General features: G+C 37.4%; 2 protein-coding genes across 4 annotated transcripts; one reads left to right on the top strand and one right to left on the bottom strand.

Moving 5' to 3' along the window:
* Window positions 1-1,734: 1,734 nt before the first annotated feature.
* Window positions 1,735-7,193, bottom strand: thpo (thrombopoietin). Of its 2 annotated transcripts, XM_044119133.1 has the most exons (5): window positions 6,936-7,193; window positions 6,227-6,354; window positions 5,961-6,041; window positions 3,641-3,799; window positions 1,735-2,352 (listed from the first exon to the last, which is right to left on the bottom strand). In XM_044119133.1, exons 1-5 carry the CDS (start codon window positions 6,946-6,948, stop codon window positions 2,185-2,187), a joined length of 549 nt encoding a protein of 182 aa, XP_043975068.1. In that variant the 5' UTR covers window positions 6,949-7,193; the 3' UTR covers window positions 1,735-2,184. The 2 variants fall into 2 exon arrangements, with proteins under 2 accessions (XP_043975068.1, XP_043975067.1); XM_044119132.1 differs by lacking the exon at window positions 6,936-7,193 and having other exon boundaries at window positions 6,227-6,614.
* Window positions 7,194-9,942: 2,749 nt separating this feature from the next.
* Window positions 9,943-19,809, top strand: LOC122832376 (fibronectin type III and SPRY domain-containing protein 2-like). Of its 2 annotated transcripts, XM_044119061.1 has the most exons (6): window positions 9,943-9,950; window positions 11,521-11,738; window positions 15,251-15,290; window positions 15,818-15,901; window positions 15,993-16,229; window positions 18,145-19,809. In XM_044119061.1, exons 1-6 carry the CDS (start codon window positions 9,944-9,946, stop codon window positions 18,564-18,566), a joined length of 1,008 nt encoding a protein of 335 aa, XP_043974996.1. In that variant the 5' UTR covers window position 9,943; the 3' UTR covers window positions 18,567-19,809. The 2 variants fall into 2 exon arrangements, with proteins under 2 accessions (XP_043974996.1, XP_043974995.1); XM_044119060.1 differs by lacking the exon at window positions 9,943-9,950 and having other exon boundaries at window positions 11,142-11,738.
* Window positions 19,810-20,749: the final 940 nt, after the last annotated feature.

The raw sequence follows: 20,749 nt of genomic DNA, 5'->3' as shown, positions 1-20,749 counted from the left end.
CTTGTCACTGGGGTTTTCCTGAGATTTCCTGCTTTCACATTTTCCAGTCTATTGCTTTCGGTCATATGAGGAAGTTAGTCGGGCCAATAGGAGGGTTACATTGCTAAACGCACTTGCTGCCAATTTCTTTTATTTTTTTTATATCAAAATAAAAGTCCACGTTGATTTCTCTTTTTAATTTCTATAGCTTTTATTTTGAAAAATTCGCGTCCTTTGAACGCTAATAATGAAAGTTATGATCCAAGTGGTACAGAGCCGCACACAGCAGGAGAATGGTCCATGTCCAGTTAAAATAGTCCAAAGTCCTCGTCAGTAAATAAATAACACATAAGTCTGTAAGTGCTTCTTAAACACAACCTTTAAACGTTTACAAACTGTACACACTCAGCTGCATTTCACAGATAGTCATTTTAGGATTAATTTTAAAGTAATAGCCTACGGATAAATTATTTTTATATACAGGCATGTTCTTGATCGTTTTCCCACGATCTAAGTTGTAATACATTCGACTTATATGTACAGAGACAGAATAAACGTTTTTGTTCACATTTTGCAGCAATACATACTTCACAGTTGACTTTCACCTCGTTATGAACTTTGAGAAAACACTCCCTTTTACACTTTAAACTGCATATTACATTGATCATTTGCAGATTAAAGTAATTTGTGTTCTTAAAATAAACATAATATCTTCACCAGAGTGCAATTTATGTGACTTAATTCCAACTCTTATGCAAACAATGATGAGGATGATAAATATTTTGAATCTAAATCAGACCTCTTGCACTTCTCATCTAGAACCTACAGAGAGCGCTACACTCTCACTTTGATTTGATTATTGTAATAACTTTAAACTACAAGTTTAAAAGGGATCTGAAGAAGCACATTCAGAAAGGGTTGGTCATTTGTCTAAAGCACTCAGTTTAAGGGGAATCACATATTAAACTAAGATAACCATAATCTTTTCAGATTAGTTTCCATGAGACTGAGGCTACACTAACAACCTCTGAGTGACAGTTTGGCTGCACTATGAGCTGATTGTGCAATATATGGTTAAAGTAAATATTGAAGCTGGTTTAAGGCTCAGATACACTACCCTAGCTTCAGGGCAGCCTGTCAGTCTAAGTTCAGTCGTGAATTCTAAAACAATAGTTTGTTTGTCTTTCGCACCTCGTAGAAAATACGAGTGGTAGCTCTGGGATCCTGTTCTTCTGAGCCAATGTATATGCACATAGACTAGGGTTGTTATCATACATTCACACATGAGACCAGACAGGAGGATTTTACCTATATTTCTGAGAAAACTGAGAGTATTGGGGTAAATCAGGAACTGTTTTTGTGAATTTGTAAGCAGTGTTTAAAAAAGAATTCAGTTCAAGTTTTAAAAAAATATGAAAAGTGCAATCTATGGTGGTCATAATATCAAAAAGATTGCAATGTGTTGTGTGTATTTTCAAATGCTTTATGAATATTAAATTTTACTTTTGATTTCAGTGAACATATTATTTCAGTAGTTGAGTAGAAAATCTAACATGACATGATGTCATTCATTGTTTATGTTCAACAATGTTTATGTTAGCTATAGCAGCTTATAGCTGCTATATTTGTAGCTGTAAACTAGAGATATAGCTTAGAAACGCCCACTTCTCTGCAAACTTGTGACCGGATTGCAATAGCTCACTCATAACTGAGCCACACAAATGAAATGAAATGAAATGAAATGAAAAAAGAAAAGTCTGTGTCCCTCATTTGCTCTGTTGCAAATATTAGCATGGTATTATATAAAATAAATCCTGAAATTGCATTTCCAAGATTATTCAGGATACATTCAGGATTTGTAGTTGCTGCCAAATGGAAGTTTGTCACATATTAATGACGTACAGCAAGTCATTGTGGCTCCAAAACACCAGAACCCTCAATCCCAAATGTAGAAACCAGTGCTGTGAAACAGGAATCCATAGAAGAGCATCTGACGTCCCAATAAATATGTATGTCCTCATTGTGCACCCTACGATTCAGTTCTGCTATATTGGTTTGTGCTTCTTCATCCTTGACTGGAGATTGAGTCCTATAGGTCCATTCCAAGTGCTTTTGCATCTTTGTCACCATGACGCATCCTCTGGCTTCAACTTTGTGTCGAATCTGGTCCGAGGTAACACAGTTATACAATTAGGGTCCTTTTGGTTAAAGTTGCCTTACACTCCTTTTCTTGTTATGACTGCACTCAGTTTTCAAAGCAACAGCTTCCAGCTTCTTTGTGACTAGCCTGTTGTATATCTTCCAGATTACACTAAGTTTCTGTGTTCCATCCCATTTTTGAGGTAAAGCTGGAGTAGGCAAAGGGCCGTTTTTCTGTAAGTAAGCAACAATACATAAGATATTACTATATAGTACATGTTTAAACAGCTTATAGTTTTATACTTAGATAATGAAAAATTAATAATATGAGAAAATTAATGCATTTCATTTTATCAGTATTAGTACTCTACTTGTTATGTGTTTTTCTTTGTAGTTGTAAAGAAGAATTAAGCTTAATCTTCTTGATGCATTTTGTGATGCAACAAAAAATGCATCAAGTTGTCACTTCTAGGAATATAGATATCTAGGATATTTTGTCTGTTAAACGCTCCCTTTGTATCCTCAAATCTGGTAACATAATGTTGGCCGTTATAAAACAGCCATAAATCAAGACCTAGAATGCACCACTGTGCCAGTACCAAGATGAAAACCTAGCAGCTCAAAGCACCTAAGGACAATAGAAAATCTGGTTTTCTTTGCTGTTGTCGAGGCAAAGAATAGTCCAAAAAGAAGCTTAAATGATGAATCATCAACGAAGTAGGTGTTTTAGAACATGTCATTATCCACATGTGGTTTTTGGATCAGTTTATAAATTCTTTACCAATAATAAAGTCGCCGGAAAGATTGCGCAATAATTGTTATTTCAAGGGATCCAACAACAAGTACATGTGCACATTAAATTCAGCTTAATATTCTACTCTGCTGTTTACAAACACAGTACTTTCATTCTGAGTTATGCTTCATGGTAATCAATATTACTCGTGATTTTCTTTAGTCTTTTAAAAAAGTTATTTTTTTTTTAACTCAGCAACTATTAAAGGCTGCATAGACTTATATTTCCAATTATTTGTTCTTTTTGGAGATTGCCAAGGTCTAGAACGGAGTCTTACACAAATATTCATATCCTTTGAACCTTTTTACATTTTGTCACATTATAGACTTCAATCTATGTTGTTGATATTTTATGTAAAAGACCAGCACAAAGTGGTGCATTTCTGTCAAAGGGAAAGAAATCTTTTTTATTTATTATTCTTTTTGATTATTTCAAATAAATATAAATCTGCTTTTCTATTAAGAGCAGGTTAATACAAATTCACATCCATATTTTTCAGGTTTTTATTTTAAAAAAGGCACAACTCCAAGTAGCATAACTATTAAAAATAGCATAATTCCTTCCCCATAATGTCACAGTTGCCTTTGTTTTTACAAATAAAAAACTTATGAATTTCTTAGAAGCTAGTGGTTGTGACATGGCAAAATGTGAGAAAAATTCAAGGTATACATTGCTGAAATCTTTCACAAGATATATATTTATAGAATGGCAAGATGTTTTGAGCTGTACCTGTGGGTGATGTTTGAGAATCATCACATAATGCTTAATACTGTAATTAAATCTCTTCAGAAAGTCCTCACACTCCACGCCGGTTTGATTACTAAGATGTTTGACAGTTTTTTGGAATGCCTGGAAGTTCTGCAGCACTTCAGACAGTGTTTCCTGTAACTAGACAAACAAACGTACACACAACTGTCACAATGCTGCAACAAAAACAAAATTTACAAGGTTTTCAGGTTTTATTTCACATGTCCTTATTCTGAACTATCCAGTGTGTACCCTGTGACTCACCCAGTGACATCTGGATATAGACACCAATGCTGTTCACTGTATGATTTAGCAGGCTAGCACATATGTGCTAGCTAGCATTGAAAGAACCAGCAAATCTTCAAATGGGAGAAAATTTGAGCCTTTTCCTCAATAAATAATGGACCGATTATTTATTTATTTATTATTTATAAAAGAACAAGAGCAAATTCTGATCTGCCTGCATGGCTACACAGTTGAAATGCTGTTTACCTGTAGCCTCACACCACAAAGTCAAAATGGGGAAACAATTAACATATCTCACCAATCAACAGTGCATGAACTGATTACAACTTCTGATATAAAACCTACGTTGGCAGCCTCCACCACACTTTGTCTGCCAGTTTATGTTCTGCCTCAGTTATGCATGCTACGCTTGGTTTGTTTCTTAAGAACCTAATTTATGACTCATTTGAACTTGAATTCAACTTACCATAAATTATAGAAATTTTTTTCTTCATTGTTTTGTTGATATTTTATATTAGAATTTTGTTTCTGCAAAATTGTAATATATAATTATAAGATGCAAAACAGAAGCTGGTAAAATATAAAGGAAATAGAGAAGGCATAACATCATGGCAACCATCCTTGTAGTTTCCAGAAGTGACATAGTAACTTCTAACAAAACAGGGTTTATGAGAAGCAGGCTTATTTGTTCAGCACATGGTGTGTAGAAATTCCCAAGAAAGTATTTTGTGCAAAACTAACATCCAAATGGAGGGAAGGCCTCAAGATAGTCCAGCAAAACATTGTCCAAAGCTTCACACCCCTTACAAAAAAATCCCACGAAAATCACATGTGATCACATGTGGTTCACACAAATTTTACATGTGAATCATGTGAATCACATGTGAAAGCACATGAATACGTGTGATTTTGGAACGTTTTGTGGTAAAATCACATGTGAATCACACATTTCCACATGTGATCACATGAAAATCACATGTGGAAATGTGTGAATTTTTTTGTAAGGGACCACCTCTGCAGTTCTCCCCTTTTCTGATTCTGCAACCAGAGAAGTGGCACACATGCACCCAGCCATCCATGTGATGTTAGATTCATCAGATCATATTACATCATTCATTCCTTTTTGATCCAGTTCCGATCCTGTCCACTGCTAACTGTTGTTATCTATATCTATATCTATATCTATATCTATATCTATATCTATATCTATATCTATATCTATATCTATATCTGTATGGATATATCTATCTATATCTACTGTATATCTATGGTATAGTATATCTATATAGATCTATAAACATATAGATCTATATAGATATTTATATATATATCTATATAAATCAGCTTGATGATCCAGGGTATTTATATGTCACAAAACACAAATCTGGATGTTGCCAAATACATTTTGACGGCAGTTCAGTTTCCTCCCCCACACTTGTTTTGAACATTTTTTATTGTGGAAACTGGTTCTGTTGTGGAGACTGTTTTTGATATGCTTTTGCAGCAGTTACGTGTTGTTCTGTCTTTGTTTTCTACAAATATGTTCTTGAATTTCTATGTCATACAGTCATGAGCGAGAACCCAGCTCTTGCCAACCCGGAAGAGCAGTGAATTTTGGCAACAGAACAAGGGAAGCCAAACATAAATTCTCTGGAAAAACCGCTCTGTGTTTTTTTCGTTTTTACTCAAAACATAACATGCTACTACGTTTTGCTGAGATATGAAATTTCTTGAGGTCGATCTCATCTACGTTAAAGTTTTGATGTTGTGGAAATTTCTTTGACAAATTGTTGATTGTTCCTTAGAAAGAAAGATGATCTGCCATTCAAAATACTGATATTGATTTTTAAAAAATTCTTATTTAAAGCCTGAATTCAGCTGTTGTAACTTTATCAGGTTGCATGGAGGAATTTGGGAAAGCAGAAATCGCTTATTCTTCCATCACAAAGAAGAGGAACAAAAACAACAAAATGCACCGTCTTTCAACGTTTACGACTGGATGAAAAATCTGTGATTAACGCAGGTTTAGTGTTTGAGAATGCTGTGCATTACTTACTGTGTAATTTTTATATTCTGCCGAATTTACCCCCACTCTTGGCACATCAACAGTAGAGAGCAGGGTGTCAGAGCAGTTACCCTGAAAACATCAGTATTGAAGTTCTGTCAGATGCACTGACACAATGAAGCGGAAAAGATTAATTTCCATTCACTTTAACACATAAACTTGGTTTGGTAATACAATGACAGAAAGCTATCTATGTTGCCAACATGTCAGAGGTTGAAAATTCTAATTATGCTAGAAAAATTAAGGTAATTCCTCACCTCAAGTTTGAAATTCATCATCAGGTGCTGTCTAGCGTCAGTGTTACACCAAAAGGCTATCGGTCTTGCGCTTACTTGAGGCAGGTGGGTGAGAGTTGCTCCTATCAGCAGCAGCAGCAGCAGCAGTCCTGGAGCAGCACATGGTGGATGTAACGGAGGAGCTGCCATCCAGCTCAGTTATGCAGCACCACAGTATAATCTGTCTGCATTTGTTATTGTATATACTGCCTCCCCCTTTAATTGTTAATAGTCTGCCTTGAAGTCAACAGCATTTAAAGTGTCATGCGTGCTGATCCTGTCGTTACTGCTTCTGCCAGAATTCCACCCAGAGATCTTGCCTCAACAAGTTGACTTGTCAAATTCACTTTCGTAGGTGTCTCTGCTCACGTGTTTCCACAAATCTGTGACTCATTCAGTTTTAAGCACATTCCTTTAAATCCAGGCAGATGGATTTAAATGAATGTGCTTAAAACTGAATGAGTTTAGGAAATCATCCTAGCAATTCCCATCATATATGGGTATTTTAACGATACCAGTAATGTGTCAGGAAACCCAGTGAGATGTGGGGAATCACCTTTAAAAGTAACATATAAAAAGCTTTCATCTGTGTTAATTATAATACGTAGCAAACTGGTAACATCATCCCTTGTATCAAAGTTTAAACATAACCCTTGTCATTAACATGGCATAAAAAAGGTAGATAACTTACTGCTATAAGCCATAACCCGTCCTTGAAGGCATGGTGTCTCTCACTTGTGGTTTTTTGGCCCCCATCGCTCTTCCATGAACTTTCAGAAGAATCACCTCAGGTCACAGTGAAGTGAAAGTCATTCTTTTACGTTCAGGAAGTTTTTTATGCCTTTAGATCTCAATCAAATCGACACCTAAAACACCAGGTGGAGCTGAGCAGCATTCACCTCCACAAAGATTTGAGAAAATGCTATGCCGTGAGTGACGTGTGTTACTGCATAACTTCTCAGTGTGGGTAGACTGTCTGTTTGTCTAAGCTTAAAGTTAATGTTTCACCCTGTGTCACCAAAACAAATAAAGCTGAAATCGTACTAACCTAGTTATGTTGATGCTGATCAGCTGTGTCATGTTTGAGACAACGTTTGACCATATTTGTCAGAGACATCTGTCTGTCGGTTTAGTTTAATTAGCATAGATGGCGCCCACAGTTCCACTTTCATGATCACTAGCATGGCTTGCACAGATTTTTGGCCTTGTTTATAAAAGAATGTGATATTATGAAAATAGTAATGGAAATCTTCCTTTAGGACAAATGCAAACAAGTGTGTAGCAGACAAGGCAGCAACAACCATGTTTAGATAGTGAACAGATGCTTTGTTTGTGTACTAATATAAGCCTATATAAACCACTTTGCCTCAAGGAGGCAGATATAACAGTGGCAAACAATACACAAGGTTCTCATTGCAGACATTTTTTCTATAAGTGACTCATGGATAATAACTTGGCAGGGTTCCAAAAAGAGTCTTCTATTGCTGAAGGAGTTACATCAATCCATTTTTAAATCCTTTTTTAGGTTTTTCAGGAACTTACAGGAACTAGGGGAAATCTAAAACACACAGGATAGCCCATAATTGAAGTTTCTTTTTTCTAGCCAGGTAGGATTTACCTCATATATAGCCATGCTTACATCAGAACAACAAACAAACATAAAAATGAAGTTTATTCAGATATTTTGCAGATCCATCATTTCTTTGAAGCCTGGGCCACACATAATACTGACCTTTAAAGAGAAATTTCACTTTATGCAATGTGAAGTCTTGAAATTGGCCTCTATCTCCTTAAGAAGCTCCTACTCTTTCATACACTCCAGTTTCAACCTATCATCACAACAGTGTCTCTCAGTTATGCTGTTTTCAGATGTTTTTAGGAGTATTGGACTGAGAAGTAGTTCATATGACGAGCGCACCAGAATTTGCAGTTCCACCAGGTGTTTGCTAACTGGTGCTACCGCTAGTTTGGAGGAGCAGAGTGGTGGAGTGGCGGAGGAGGTGTAGAGCAGAAGCTCAGTTAGAGACTGCGGCTGTAAGAAGAGCTTTGTGAGAGCAAGCATTTAGGCACCCTCAAATTGTTGCCACGGGAGATTTAAGCATTTCTCAAACATGTATGAAAGAGTCAAAGCAACAATTCAGGTCTGTTTTTGATGAGGGGATGAATAATATTATAACAACATCAAAAACGTCAATTTTACATTATAGCCACCCTTTAAAACCTGAACTGTGAGACCATTGCATCATTTCACTGGTTATGTTATTAGCTCATATATTTTTACTGTTTACTTTTAAAAGTTTATTAGTGTCGTCATTTTATTGTTTTCTTGGTAGTTTAATTTACACACTGATAGCTTAGCGAGTTTGTTTGTATATTTAACTGTAGAGTTGAATTGTTTTTCTTAAGAAACTCCTGTATATTTGAGAGAAATGTCTGTGTTTTTGCTGCATCTGGATGTTCAAGGAACATCTTGCAGTACTAGACTTAATTCATATTTTCTTGTACCTTGAATTTGTAATTTTGACCTAAATGTCTTCTTTTACTAATAACACTTATTTTTGAGTTATTCATGACCAAAACAAGTCTCCTATTGTGGCACATCTTAGAAGAATAAACTATTAAGCATAAAGAAATGAAACAACATGACTACAAAAACCAAAAAGCAAGCACCAAAGGAATGTGGCAGTTTCACTTAAAAGCCTGAAAGCCGTGTTCAGTCAAATCTAATACTGTCTTCTACAGGTTTTCCTTGACAAAATCGTCTGTCTCTGAAACATATAGTTCAATGAAAAGAAAGTTGTTTCACTTAATAATCTCCAGCACTACATGGAGTCTCTTTTTCATTCTAAGTATAATAGAAAATGAATAAAAAATGTTGTACCTTTGTAAGCATAAAATTTGTTTAAAAAGAAAATCATTAAACATGTTTGGATCTGCAAGTCAAGATCAGATTCTCTTTTTTTATCGTTTTTAGGCATACTAAATCTTTCTCATATGCAATGTGAGAAACACTTTGTTATACTGACACTCAAACAAATTTTAGCTCCCTGAAACCAAACTTAAAATAATTAAAATATGACTTAAAACTATTGTGCTGGGCAAACTTTTCCAGTGACAAACATTCTCTGTTTTGGTGCCACAATCTGTCGTGACTTTGTGAGTTTATTGCAGGACAAAGTACTTATGAACACACAAGGTGAGAAAAATGTGGACGTTTAACCAAAGATTGTTATCTGTGGCATCAGTTTTTGTTGTGAAACTTTTACTTGTAGTATTTTGCACAATGTCTTGGAATCCTTAATAGAGTTCGTAGGCATATTGTGTCGGGAAATAGTAACTTCAACAAAAACAAGAAAAGGATGTGTTTGCGTCCTGTTACCCACATAAGTTTTATCTGATTTTGGAACAGCAAAATTAAACAGCTATCAATGGGTTTCAAAGCCAACCCAGCAAATCCACCCCTCACACCCCCTCCCAGCACACTCTCATCTCTGAGTCAGCTCAGTCAAGCATTGCAATAACTCTTTGCACATCAACCAATTTGGAAAACAGCAGGAGAGTGTTACATTTCAGAATATGCTATGGTTTAGAATTAAACTTAGATAAACTTAGGAAAGCTTATCTGTTGCAGAATCTTTCAAAGGTTTTTTTGTCCATATTGTTTTGTCACTGTGACTTGAAAATATTATGTTATCTCCAATGACAGGTAATTATGCTAACCTGACATTATGCAAGACCGGAGAGACAAAAGGGAAGGCACGTTCAAATAAATCAGTTGACATGAAAGCCATCAATGAGTGAGTGAAAGAGGTGTGGTTAAATGCTGGGAGTTTGAATGCTGGACGATGGCAGGAGGCAAAAGAAATTAAGTACGGCACAGAAAAACTAAGGAGGACTCACTATAAACAGGGAAACTGGGAAATCAAATCTAAGCAAGACAGAAACAAACTAAACACAACAAATAAATAATGAACATGATATAACTAAAATAACTAAGAGTGGATTGAACTAAAGTAAAACAGAAACGAGGCTAATCTTGCATAAATAAAAGGAGATAACAAATTAATTGAACTGCAAGTCCACAAAAACTCAAAACAACCCAAGATCCTCACAAAAGGTGTGTCTGACTGACAGTAACATTTTTCACTGATGACAGTAATTGAATTTAATGACACGTTATGTTTTACAGAGCACAAACAAATGATAGTTGTGATACAACTGCTAACTTCAGTGATTTACATCTATTGGAAATTTTGCCCAGCTTTTTGCAGATGGTTGCTGCTTCTAACTGGTTTTCTTCCAAGATTGCCCTATAGTTTACTCTATACATCCTCATAGCATGATGCTGCCACTACTCTGTTTCTCCATGGAGTTGGCATAGAAAATCCTTACTAATTCTGTGACTTTTGGAGGCAATTGTTCTACTGGAGTTTATTTACAAAGGAACCTAACACAAATGCATTAGACATATTTGGAAATTAATTCAGTAAAAAACAAATTTCACTTCCACTTCATATTTAAGCATCTTTCCACATGTGAATTGTGCACCAGTCTCACAAAAAAACAAAACAAAAAAAACAAACAAAAAAAATCCAACTGAATAAGTGAAATACTGTGAAAAAATGTGAAAACATCTGCAAGGCTTTGTGGATATACATGTACTTGGGTTCTATGCAACACACTTGCTTGTATATGCGCGTCTCTTCAGAAAGAGCCGTGACCATGGCAACACCAAGCCATGAGTACCTTTTCAAAAGCCTGGCCTCTCCTTCTCTCTCTTTTATCTTTCAGCTCATCCTGCTCATTTCACTCCATACCAGCCAGCTGGAAGACTGGCAACAAAGCAAAACCAGGACATTATCCTTATAGATTATTTCTTTTTTTTATGTGCTGCAGTAACATGTCTTTTGTCATTATTTGTGGTTTTCCTTGAAGAGGAAATCATCAAAGAAAGAGACTAGGACCTCTTGCTCCAAGATGTAGCCAGTGTTATGGATTCATCAGGTTTTATTTTCCAAATACTTGAAAAACTTGATATGCTGCCACATTTTTGAATTTTTGGTCTCTTGAAGTGCATCAGAAGTATCAGAAAAATGATGAGGAAAATGAAAAGAAATTAAAGAACTTAAAGGAAACTCATAGATATGCTGGGAGAGGAAGTAAACATGCCATGGATTGCTTGGAGGATTTCTCACAGTGTCCAGCTTGTAACAACAAATATGACGTTGTTTTGATCTTACCTTGTTCTCATACAATCTGTGGTCGCTGTGTGGCAGCTGAAGAGGAAACCGGGTCGCATCCTTTGTGTCACCGTGACCCCCGACGGTCAGTCTGCTCGGTGCCGTGCCCATGCTGCAGACAACCCGTAGAGCTTCCATGTTGGACCTGGTCATCTGCCTCTTCCTGTCTTCCTCAGCATCCCACTCTGAGGTCTGAATATGCAAACTGGGATACAGGCTTCAAAGACGGATCGGCAAGGTCTCACCACGAACAGGTAAACCATGTGATCCAATCAAGATACTTGCCACAATCAAAGAGATATTGGATGTACAGTAACCATGCAGTATTGAAAAAAAAAAAACAATTTCCATACAATTTTGCCTAAAATTACTGCAACCCCGGGTAGATTTCGACTTGAAATTATTTTTGTTTAACACAAAAGTTGATTTCTGATAAAAAAAAATGTGTTCCCTTTCTCAAAAGAATCAGTGGAAAAATATCTATTAGCCTTACAGCATCCAAAACCTTAATGTAATCACTGAGCAGGATTTTGCATGTTTTCATGGCTATTTTAATTATTTCTCTTCAGTGACGAGAACACCGTCTGTGAGGCTAGAAGGACAACTTTACAATAATAATAAAAATTTTGATTACTCTCCTAGTCAATAATGTGCAATCAATTTGCATTACTTAACTAAAAATGACTGCAACAGACTAGCGACCTGTCCAGGGTGAACCCCGCCTCTCGCCCGGGACGCAGCTGGAGATAGGCACCAGCAACCCTCCCGACCCCATTAGGGAAGAAGGGTGTACAGAAAATGGATGGATGGAACTAAAAATGACAATAAAGTTGGAAAACAGATTGTAGCTAGGTAATTATGCAGCTTGAAACATGAGTAGTCAGCTTTATGAGCCGGTAATATGATTTTATTAAAAATTAGACAGAGTAGGACTGTTTTCACAAAGCAGTTATGATAAAAATAAATAAAAAAAATGCTAGAGTTTTTTGGTACCAGATTTGCTCCTTAGGAACTTTAAAGATTTAAAACTAACCCAAAGTAAACAAAACACAAGACGGAATTCCCTTTGTCACTATTAAATATAAAAAATTAAAATAAAAAAGTTGTTAGAGGTCCCTCAGTAGAGCCTTGCTGCTTCCACCGGATTTCAATGAAAAACAAGCAGTCTGATAGCGGTCTTGTTTTCTGATGAGCGCTACACGCTTATCAGAAACCAATCATTCAGCAAACTTCCCTGAGGCGATCTTGGAAAGAACAGTGTGGGAAAAATTCCTCTAGAGTGACTGTAAAGACTAAGTGAGTCAGACAGAAGATAATTTCCAAGACTTAATGTTGTTAATGGTGCTTCTTTCAAACTGTATCTTTTCTTGTGCCAGTAAATCTCAGTGATCAATCAATCAGTCAATCAAATTTTATATGTATAGCACATTTCAGCAGCAAGGCATTTCAAAGTGCTTTACAACATATCAAACACAGAAACACAATGCAACATAGAATCAACAATAAAAACACGACATTAAGTCGAGTTCCATCAATAAATTTGTCATTGATTACATTTCAAATACAATCTTAAACAGGTTGGTTTTTAGTCGAGATTTGTTGATAAAATGGAAAAGGTTTCCAGAGAGTAGTTTTATCCCATGTTTATTAAGATTGCGTCCACCTCTTCCAAAAAGGTGAAAGCGCTGCCAATAGATGCAGAGGTTATTGATGAAGGTCACTGAGCTGGCAGAGCAGGTTTTAATCAGTCTTTTGTTTATCATGCCCAACCTGGAGTGTTTTTCGTCTCCCCATTGAGGTGATGGAATTGGACCACCGAGAAATAACTTCATTTTTAATTTTCCCATAGCGTTCAGCAGAATATTGAAGTCCTTTTTCAAAATCTCAGATTTCTGCTTTGCCAGATCGTTGGCTCCAACATGCACAACTAAAGTCTCAATATCTGGCTGATCAGTGGTTAGAGAGAGAACTTTGTGAGTTAAATCAGACACAGTGTCACCAGGAAAAGAAATCACTCTTGTTTTCTTGGGATTGCAAACATGACTGATTCCATTTACTGACTCATTTCCAACAATAAGTACTTCTGGGATACATTTTGTTTTCCTGGTAGTCGCTTTGTCCTTTGGAGCTTTGAGGGGTGGATGTGTTAATCTTGCCTCATTGTTGATGTTTGAAGGTGAGCTTTCACTCAGAGGCTCAGGCTGGAGTGCAGAAAATCTGTTTTTCAGTGGGATTCCCACAGAGTCAGAATGTTTTGATGACAGGACCCTTCTGGGGTCCTGTGGAGTCGACACAGGACCCCAGAAGTGGGGTCGGTGGAGCCGTTTTGGTTGCAGCTGCTTGTTTGTTTTTCTTTGGTGGAGCAGGTGTTGAAGTTGAAGGTGGGTTTCGGCTCAGAGCCGGCCATGCTGATCTGTCCAGGTGAGGGGTTCTCCCTGTCAGTCGCCTCATTGGATCTGCAGTGTGAGACTTCAGTTTGGCACCCAGAGCGTTCCAGGGTGGGCTGCTTGATGCGGGGCGTACGACCTCTCCGTTGATTTGAGGAAGAGTTGTCTCATTTCCACAGGTAGCATTGATCTCAAAGTTCACCTCCAGCAGTTTAATCTTCATTTCTATAGACTGAAGTTTTTAATAATACTGCTAATGTCCCTGGGGTCGGCCGGAGGCATTTTGCCCTGGTTTAACTTGGAGATGAAGAAAAGTAAAATAAATAAATTAAAATAAATAAATAAATAAAAGTAAGAAAATCCCCCAGTCCTTTGGTTTGAAGTAATCCAGTTATGATGTCAATAATGTAAATATAACTATAAAAACTATCACTTTAAAAATAACTCACAGGCAAAGTTATTAGTAATGACGAGAGAGAGCAGGATGAGCTGTTCCTCCTCCAGCTGGAACACTAGCGAACTTATTTTCAAGTAAAAACAGCTCTATATTCTGATAGACAATGGGCTGTTCAAGGATATTTAGCGTTCACGAAGCTTTTCAATATTGGATTCATGTATGGGTAATAAATTATGACAGTGAGGATTCTGCTGAGGTTGGTTTGCATTTTAATAGCTGCAGAAACTGGAGAGTTTTAATATCATATCCTGACATGTACAACAACTCAAAAAGATTTTTTCTCATCATCAAGAAGCGGAGTGCACCCTGGACTGGCTGTCACACACACATAATCACGAACACCCACACATACTTACATGTAAGTTTAATTTAGAGAGACCAGTTAAAGATGCAGAATGTAACTTTCATAATTTTTTTTTTAATTAAAATATGCTTTTTTACATATTTGGTGACAACAGTCACCATTAATGTTAACTGTGAAAACATTGTCGGTCTTTTTGACACTTGTGTGAGGTTTAAATCTCATACTATGTCATCTCTTGACATCAGTTCTTATTTTTTCACCTAGTCTTTCATCAAGTAGCATTTTGATTTCATCACCATTTTTATCTGTGTAAAGCCTTCGCATAGCTGAAAAGTTCTACGCTATGCATAGTCTAATAAATTTGACTTGACTTGATTTTTATTCTCTCATCTCTCATGCCGCTTCCTGTCTCCCTCAGCATCCCACTCTGAGGTCTGAATATGGGAAGGGAAAAATATATTTGCATCAAGGTTTCCTTTTCTGCCTCAGTATTTACAGTACAAGGGTTTTAGTTAATTTTGATGATACATTTAATTTTTCTGATGTCAGTCTTGTGCCAACAATGAATTTATTTTCATGCTCTGTGTCTTTAAAATGAGTTGTCATTATTTTCCATAGGAGGACAGTGATTGCAAATCGACACTGGGCAGTAAAAGGTGTAAGTATAGTACGCTTCTTTTGAGGAATAGTTTATAGTTTTGTGAAGAAGTAAAGCAGTTTTGAGTTTCTGCTTAAGGCTGTCTTCTTTAGTTTCAACAAAACGAAAAGACAAAAAAGATAGACAAACATTTTTTTGCCTCATAACCTGTAAACATGTTGTTTAGGGGATTTTTCTGCATTGTTCCCAGAAATACGTCTACCTCTGTGATATGACGGTACTTTCAGCTCTTCTAAGATTTTTATACAAAGTTTTGCTCTTGTTTATGTGGAGGGATGCTCAGATAAACTTGCAACAATCATTTTAGTCATTGTGGCCATAGTGGCTAGATGTTTCCAAGCAAACTACACAATTGACCAGGACCACTGTAGAGGCTGACCAGTCCTTCTACAGCTGAAATGATTTAACTGTCTGAGTGCAACATCTACCAGGTGTTCTAACAAAAAGTTATGATTTCAGCTGTCTTTTGACCTGCTGTCTTTTAGGATCAGCTAACCTGCTCACCAAATATTTTCTGTTTGACTCAGGCTCTAATGCACACAGCTCCTTTGTCTTGCCAGTGGATGGTGCTGTAGACCTGCTAGAAGAGGAGATGGAGCAGAGTGTCTATGGTCAGAAATCAAGCTGGATTTTCCTGCCTACAAAAGAACGATGATATGTGCATAAGTTTTTAAGAACTATTCTTGATATGAATCATTTTAGGGCTGCACTTCTCCCTGGACCCTTCATCTGTCCCACCACCCCTCCGTCTGTCAAACACCCTCCTCACAGTGACCTACAGTGACAGTGGTTTTTCAGACCCACATCCTCCGATCAGAAATCCTGCGCTGACCCCTGACTCCACAGGGCTTTTTCCTCATGTGAGCGCTGATGTCATCATTGCTCGGGGGCAGTACTACTGGGAGGTGGATGTCTGTAACAGCTCCGTCTACAGAGTTGGTAAGAACTCTGTTGGTTGTGGTTGAACTGGGTTGATGCCAGTTGATTCATTCCTTCCAGAAGCCCTCACCCTTACTCAGCAAGACTGCGCTTGTTTATACCTACACCCACAATAAAGTGCACAATGACAGTGAACACACACGGGCTCTTTCTGATTCACCTTCATTGGTCGTGGGAATAAAGATGTTGGAAGCACTGATCAATTATTGGTCATTATTTAAGCATTGGTAGTGATAGTCACTGCAGTAATCCCAGCATCCGCAGTTTCTTCATGTAACCCCAGACTGACTCCAGGATGTTGACATCAGGGCTCTGTACCATCTGTTGCACGACTCTTTGTTTTTCTTTTTCCTTGCATGTTTGGGTTTATTGTCATGCAACAGAGGAAATTTTGGACAAATCAGATGCCTCCTCTTTGGTATTACGCAACAAACACAAATCTAAACACAGAATGTGGACAAAAATGTTGATAACCTAAGAGGCTTTCTTCTGTGAATGATTCACTGAAGTACAAATGCTGCACTTCAGATAATCTCTAGGATTCAAAGAGTTATATTTTACAGAGCATATTCCTAACCTGAGTAACTGCAGAGCACCATCTCTAAGTTCGTAAGAACATGGAGTTCGATTGATAGGATGAAATTCTAAAAACAGGATACAGAAAAAAATATCCTAATTATTTTTTCTCATCCTTTCAGTGTTGTCTATGCTCCTGCAATGACTGGAAAAGTCACAAACACGATCAACATTGGTTTGTAAAGATTTCAACTCTGCTACAAGATGATTATAGTGAAATGGTCAGCAATAAAGAAGAGATAAACAGTGGTCAGCTTTCTGATGGAGATGCAGTTTGTGAAATACTTGTGAAACACCAGACCTACATACTGTTAGATTGTGATGTGAATTTAGCTTTTTATTTGGATTAAAAATAATAAGTTCATGCATGGCTACTAGTTTACATGTTTTGACTACATTACCTAAATCCAAAAGATTGCACATTTAAAATTATAATTTATAATGTGTATATACTTATTTGTATAGCAAAATAATCAACTGATCTGAGTCTTTGCCATCATGTTTGGACCAGCAATGAATTTCAACATGACAACATAAAATATCTGGGTTTATTTGAGTCTCTCTGAACCAGAACCTCAAGGTTCTCCATTGCTGAGTGTTGGTACAAACATCAGTGGAGAGTTGACCACTGCTGCTGCCCGCTCACGTCTTGTCCACCATAGTAAGGAACAGACCATATAATGGAAAAGGTCACTACCTGGGGTAAAACCGAACTGCTCATTAACTGCTTGGTGGGTGACTTGTCAGTGGAAAAGCACCTCAAATTACACTTATTAACGATCATTAGCAAACGGGTCGGCCTTCTTAAAAGCAGGTGCACTGTAACATAAAGATGTCTGCTAACAAAGCTATGCTTAAAGACGTCAGCGATGAATGTAGAGAAGCAAACCCATTAAACTTTGATGGGTTCTAAGGTCATTTATAAGCTATTCGAAGCCCATCAACCGACACGGAGAAAGTTATCTTGAGTCAGAAGGTGTATTGTCTGTCCAACATCTGAAGCTTTGCCTATCCTGGGTCATTAAATGTGACCTTAATCTCAAAAGTAGTAACTGAGAAAACAAGACCACGAAATGTCAATCTAAAGTTCATTGAGTGATTTCTAATTAGGTCACTTCTTTGCTTTATTGGAAAATTCCTCAGATCTAAACGAACACTAGGGTTAATTAGGCTGACAATGACATACACAATGACTGTGTAGTAATAAAATCCTTTTTAACAAAATGTACTTTATTCAAGTCGTCTTATTCATCTCATTGTATAAATTTTAAACACTGCATTGACTGCAGGAACATCTCTTTAACTTCACTCTGTAATCTTTGCATGTTTGTCTTCCTAGGTGTAATCTCATCAGATGGATGTAACGGCTGGTGGCTGGAGAGAAATGTCTCGGCTTTTCATGCAGTGTACGATGGAAGCTGTGAGCCTATCGACACTGTCCCGCCCAGGATCAAAACCCTTGGGATATTCCTCAGTTTTGAAGGCGGGATTCTGAGTTTCCACAACCCGCTGACCCAGGAGCATCTTGTCACACTGCCGACCCGCTTCAGCCCTTCCGGGGTACTCCCGGCTCTGGGTCTAGGACAGGGCAAGCTGAGGTTACACTGTGGCCTTCCAACACCTCCTTTTGTATTTCTGGGTAAGCACTCGACTTTTAGGGGTCCTTGTGGTCCAAATAGTGTTTGGTGGCACAGAGAGGTTCCATTCCAGTCAGTGAAAACAGTGATCCAAAAGTTTGAGAAACTGGCATCATCAAACTAAAAATTTCTTAATTTTTGGATCATCCTTTGGAGTCTGTGGAAGGAAATTCATCTAGAATAAGAAGAGCTTCTAAAAGCTTCGGTTCACAGGGAACACCCACAGATTCTCTGGCTGGTTTGATGTTTAACTGCCATTTGAAAGGCTAATTTTCCATCTTGGCGTACTATGGCTACCCTTTTTCATTCTCTACTTGAACCCGGACCTGCAATTGACTCTCTCCCTGGGATCCAGCCCTTTCTCTCAGCTGAACCACCCCCACTGATTTGGGCTTGGGCCAGAAAGAGTCCTGGGTTATATGAAGTGTGAGGAAAGGGTGGGATTTTGCCAGCAGGACTCCTTGATTTGTCTCTGTGTGCCGGCTGTTGGACAGTAGGTGTCCCACACTATGGAAACACACGTTGTGTATAGCGCCGCTTTAAAAGTTTGCCCAGCCACTCGTGCATTTTGGTGTGTGTTTGCGCAGGAGGAAACAATGCATGAGCGACAGGGGGTGAGGTGATGAGGCGTGAGTACAGTGACACCAGTGGTGTTGACATGGAGCAGCAATGACAGGTGGTAACATACATTTATCCCACCGCCTGTCTTCGAAGGAACAGTAGGGCTGTCCTTTCTGACCTTTTTGAAAACCACAGGACACCCAACGACTTCAAAAGAGCCAAGAGAAAGCCAGAGAACTGAGAGGGAGAAAGAGTAACAGCATGCATGTCAGTAGGTGATGAATTGATATAAAAAAAATAAGCTGAGAAAGGCATTCCAAACGATCTCCATGCCAAATACGTAGAAAAGATGTAGCAGCAGAAACTTTGCTTTAAGATGCAGTGAAAAATAATTATGACATGCTTACTTTTTAAAATAATCTCTGAATGGTTATGTGTGCTCATTTTGTCAGTAAGTAGATTGAACACAAAAGGTCACAGTAGAAAATCTGTATAACTGTGTTCAATTTCTTAGCATGTTCAGTTTGTGTAAAAGATTAGCAGAAACTGATACTTGATCTTATCTGATTGGGGCCATAAAACAGTTTTGTTTTTTTTCCTGTATTCAGTGGTAAAAGCTTCTGGCTCAAAATTGTGAATGTTTGGGGGAGTGTGTAATGTTGGACTGTGGTAAAGTCATGAGAAATTGTTGTTATAGATGTCGTAAGGATCAGTATCTGGAGCTAAACAGAGCATGTAATTTAGATGTTAAATAAAGCAAATATAAAGAAATAATCCTGAAGGATTTCCTCCTGTGATGCGATGTATGTGAGTGTATGTATTTTTATCATTTGTTTGTGCCAAACTCTATAAAGTCGTTTTCTAAACGGCGTAATAATAAATAGAAAGCTGTAACATAAAAAATATGTGTTTGCAAAGATATTCATCCCTTTAAAGTGACAGACGTAATTCAGCGGAGGCTCTCTCTATGAGCAGATAGGAGATCACCTGAGTGCAGTGACCGTGTTTTGTAGCATAGAGACTCTTGTGTCTGGAAGGTCCATGGTTAGTCAGAATTTATGTTTCTCAAAATGGACTTGGAGTTTTTCTTTTCACCGTCTACATTCTGTTCCTGTGCTTTCGTTTTATATTTTCTTTTCTGGTGTTTAAATTGCAGCTTTCTTGCATAGTGCTTTCATTTTTCCGAAGAAAACATTCTGTTAATAGCATCTGTGATTATCTCAGTGTTAATCCTTCTGGCACCAGAGACTACAAATTAGAAAGAACACAGCACGAACACAGCACCACTTGTTAGCATTACAACAGTCATTTGTCTGCACAATAAGACCAAAACCAATCAGTTCAACATTATGAGGTTTGGTGGAAGATCAGAGTGTGGCCAAAAGAACAGAATGAACTTTACAATCGAATGGGATCTCTCTTTTTTCTTTTTTTTTAAAATAGTGAAACAAGGCATTGCCCATCGAAAATAAAACTAAATAAATGTTTTTTTCCAGAAATCACAACCAGACCCCAGAAAAATGTGGTATTTCTAATCCAGGAGAAAAAAAACTAACTGACTTGAAAATATTGAGTTTTACTGGATGACAGCCTTTGTTTTAGAGATTAGTAAAGCATTTAATGAAAAACTGAAAGGTTAATTTTTTTTTCTTTTGGCTTATGATCTTTTTTTCATTTAGGTCATATTGTTCTTGAATATGTTGCAAGTTTGCATGTCTTACAAGCCACCACTTCAGCTCTTTGCTT

The sequence above is a fragment of the Gambusia affinis genome, linkage group LG06, assembly GCF_019740435.1.
Source record: "Gambusia affinis linkage group LG06, SWU_Gaff_1.0, whole genome shotgun sequence".
NCBI lineage: Eukaryota > Metazoa > Chordata > Actinopteri > Cyprinodontiformes > Poeciliidae > Gambusia > Gambusia affinis.
This window is presented reverse-complemented; position numbering and strand designations above follow the sequence as displayed.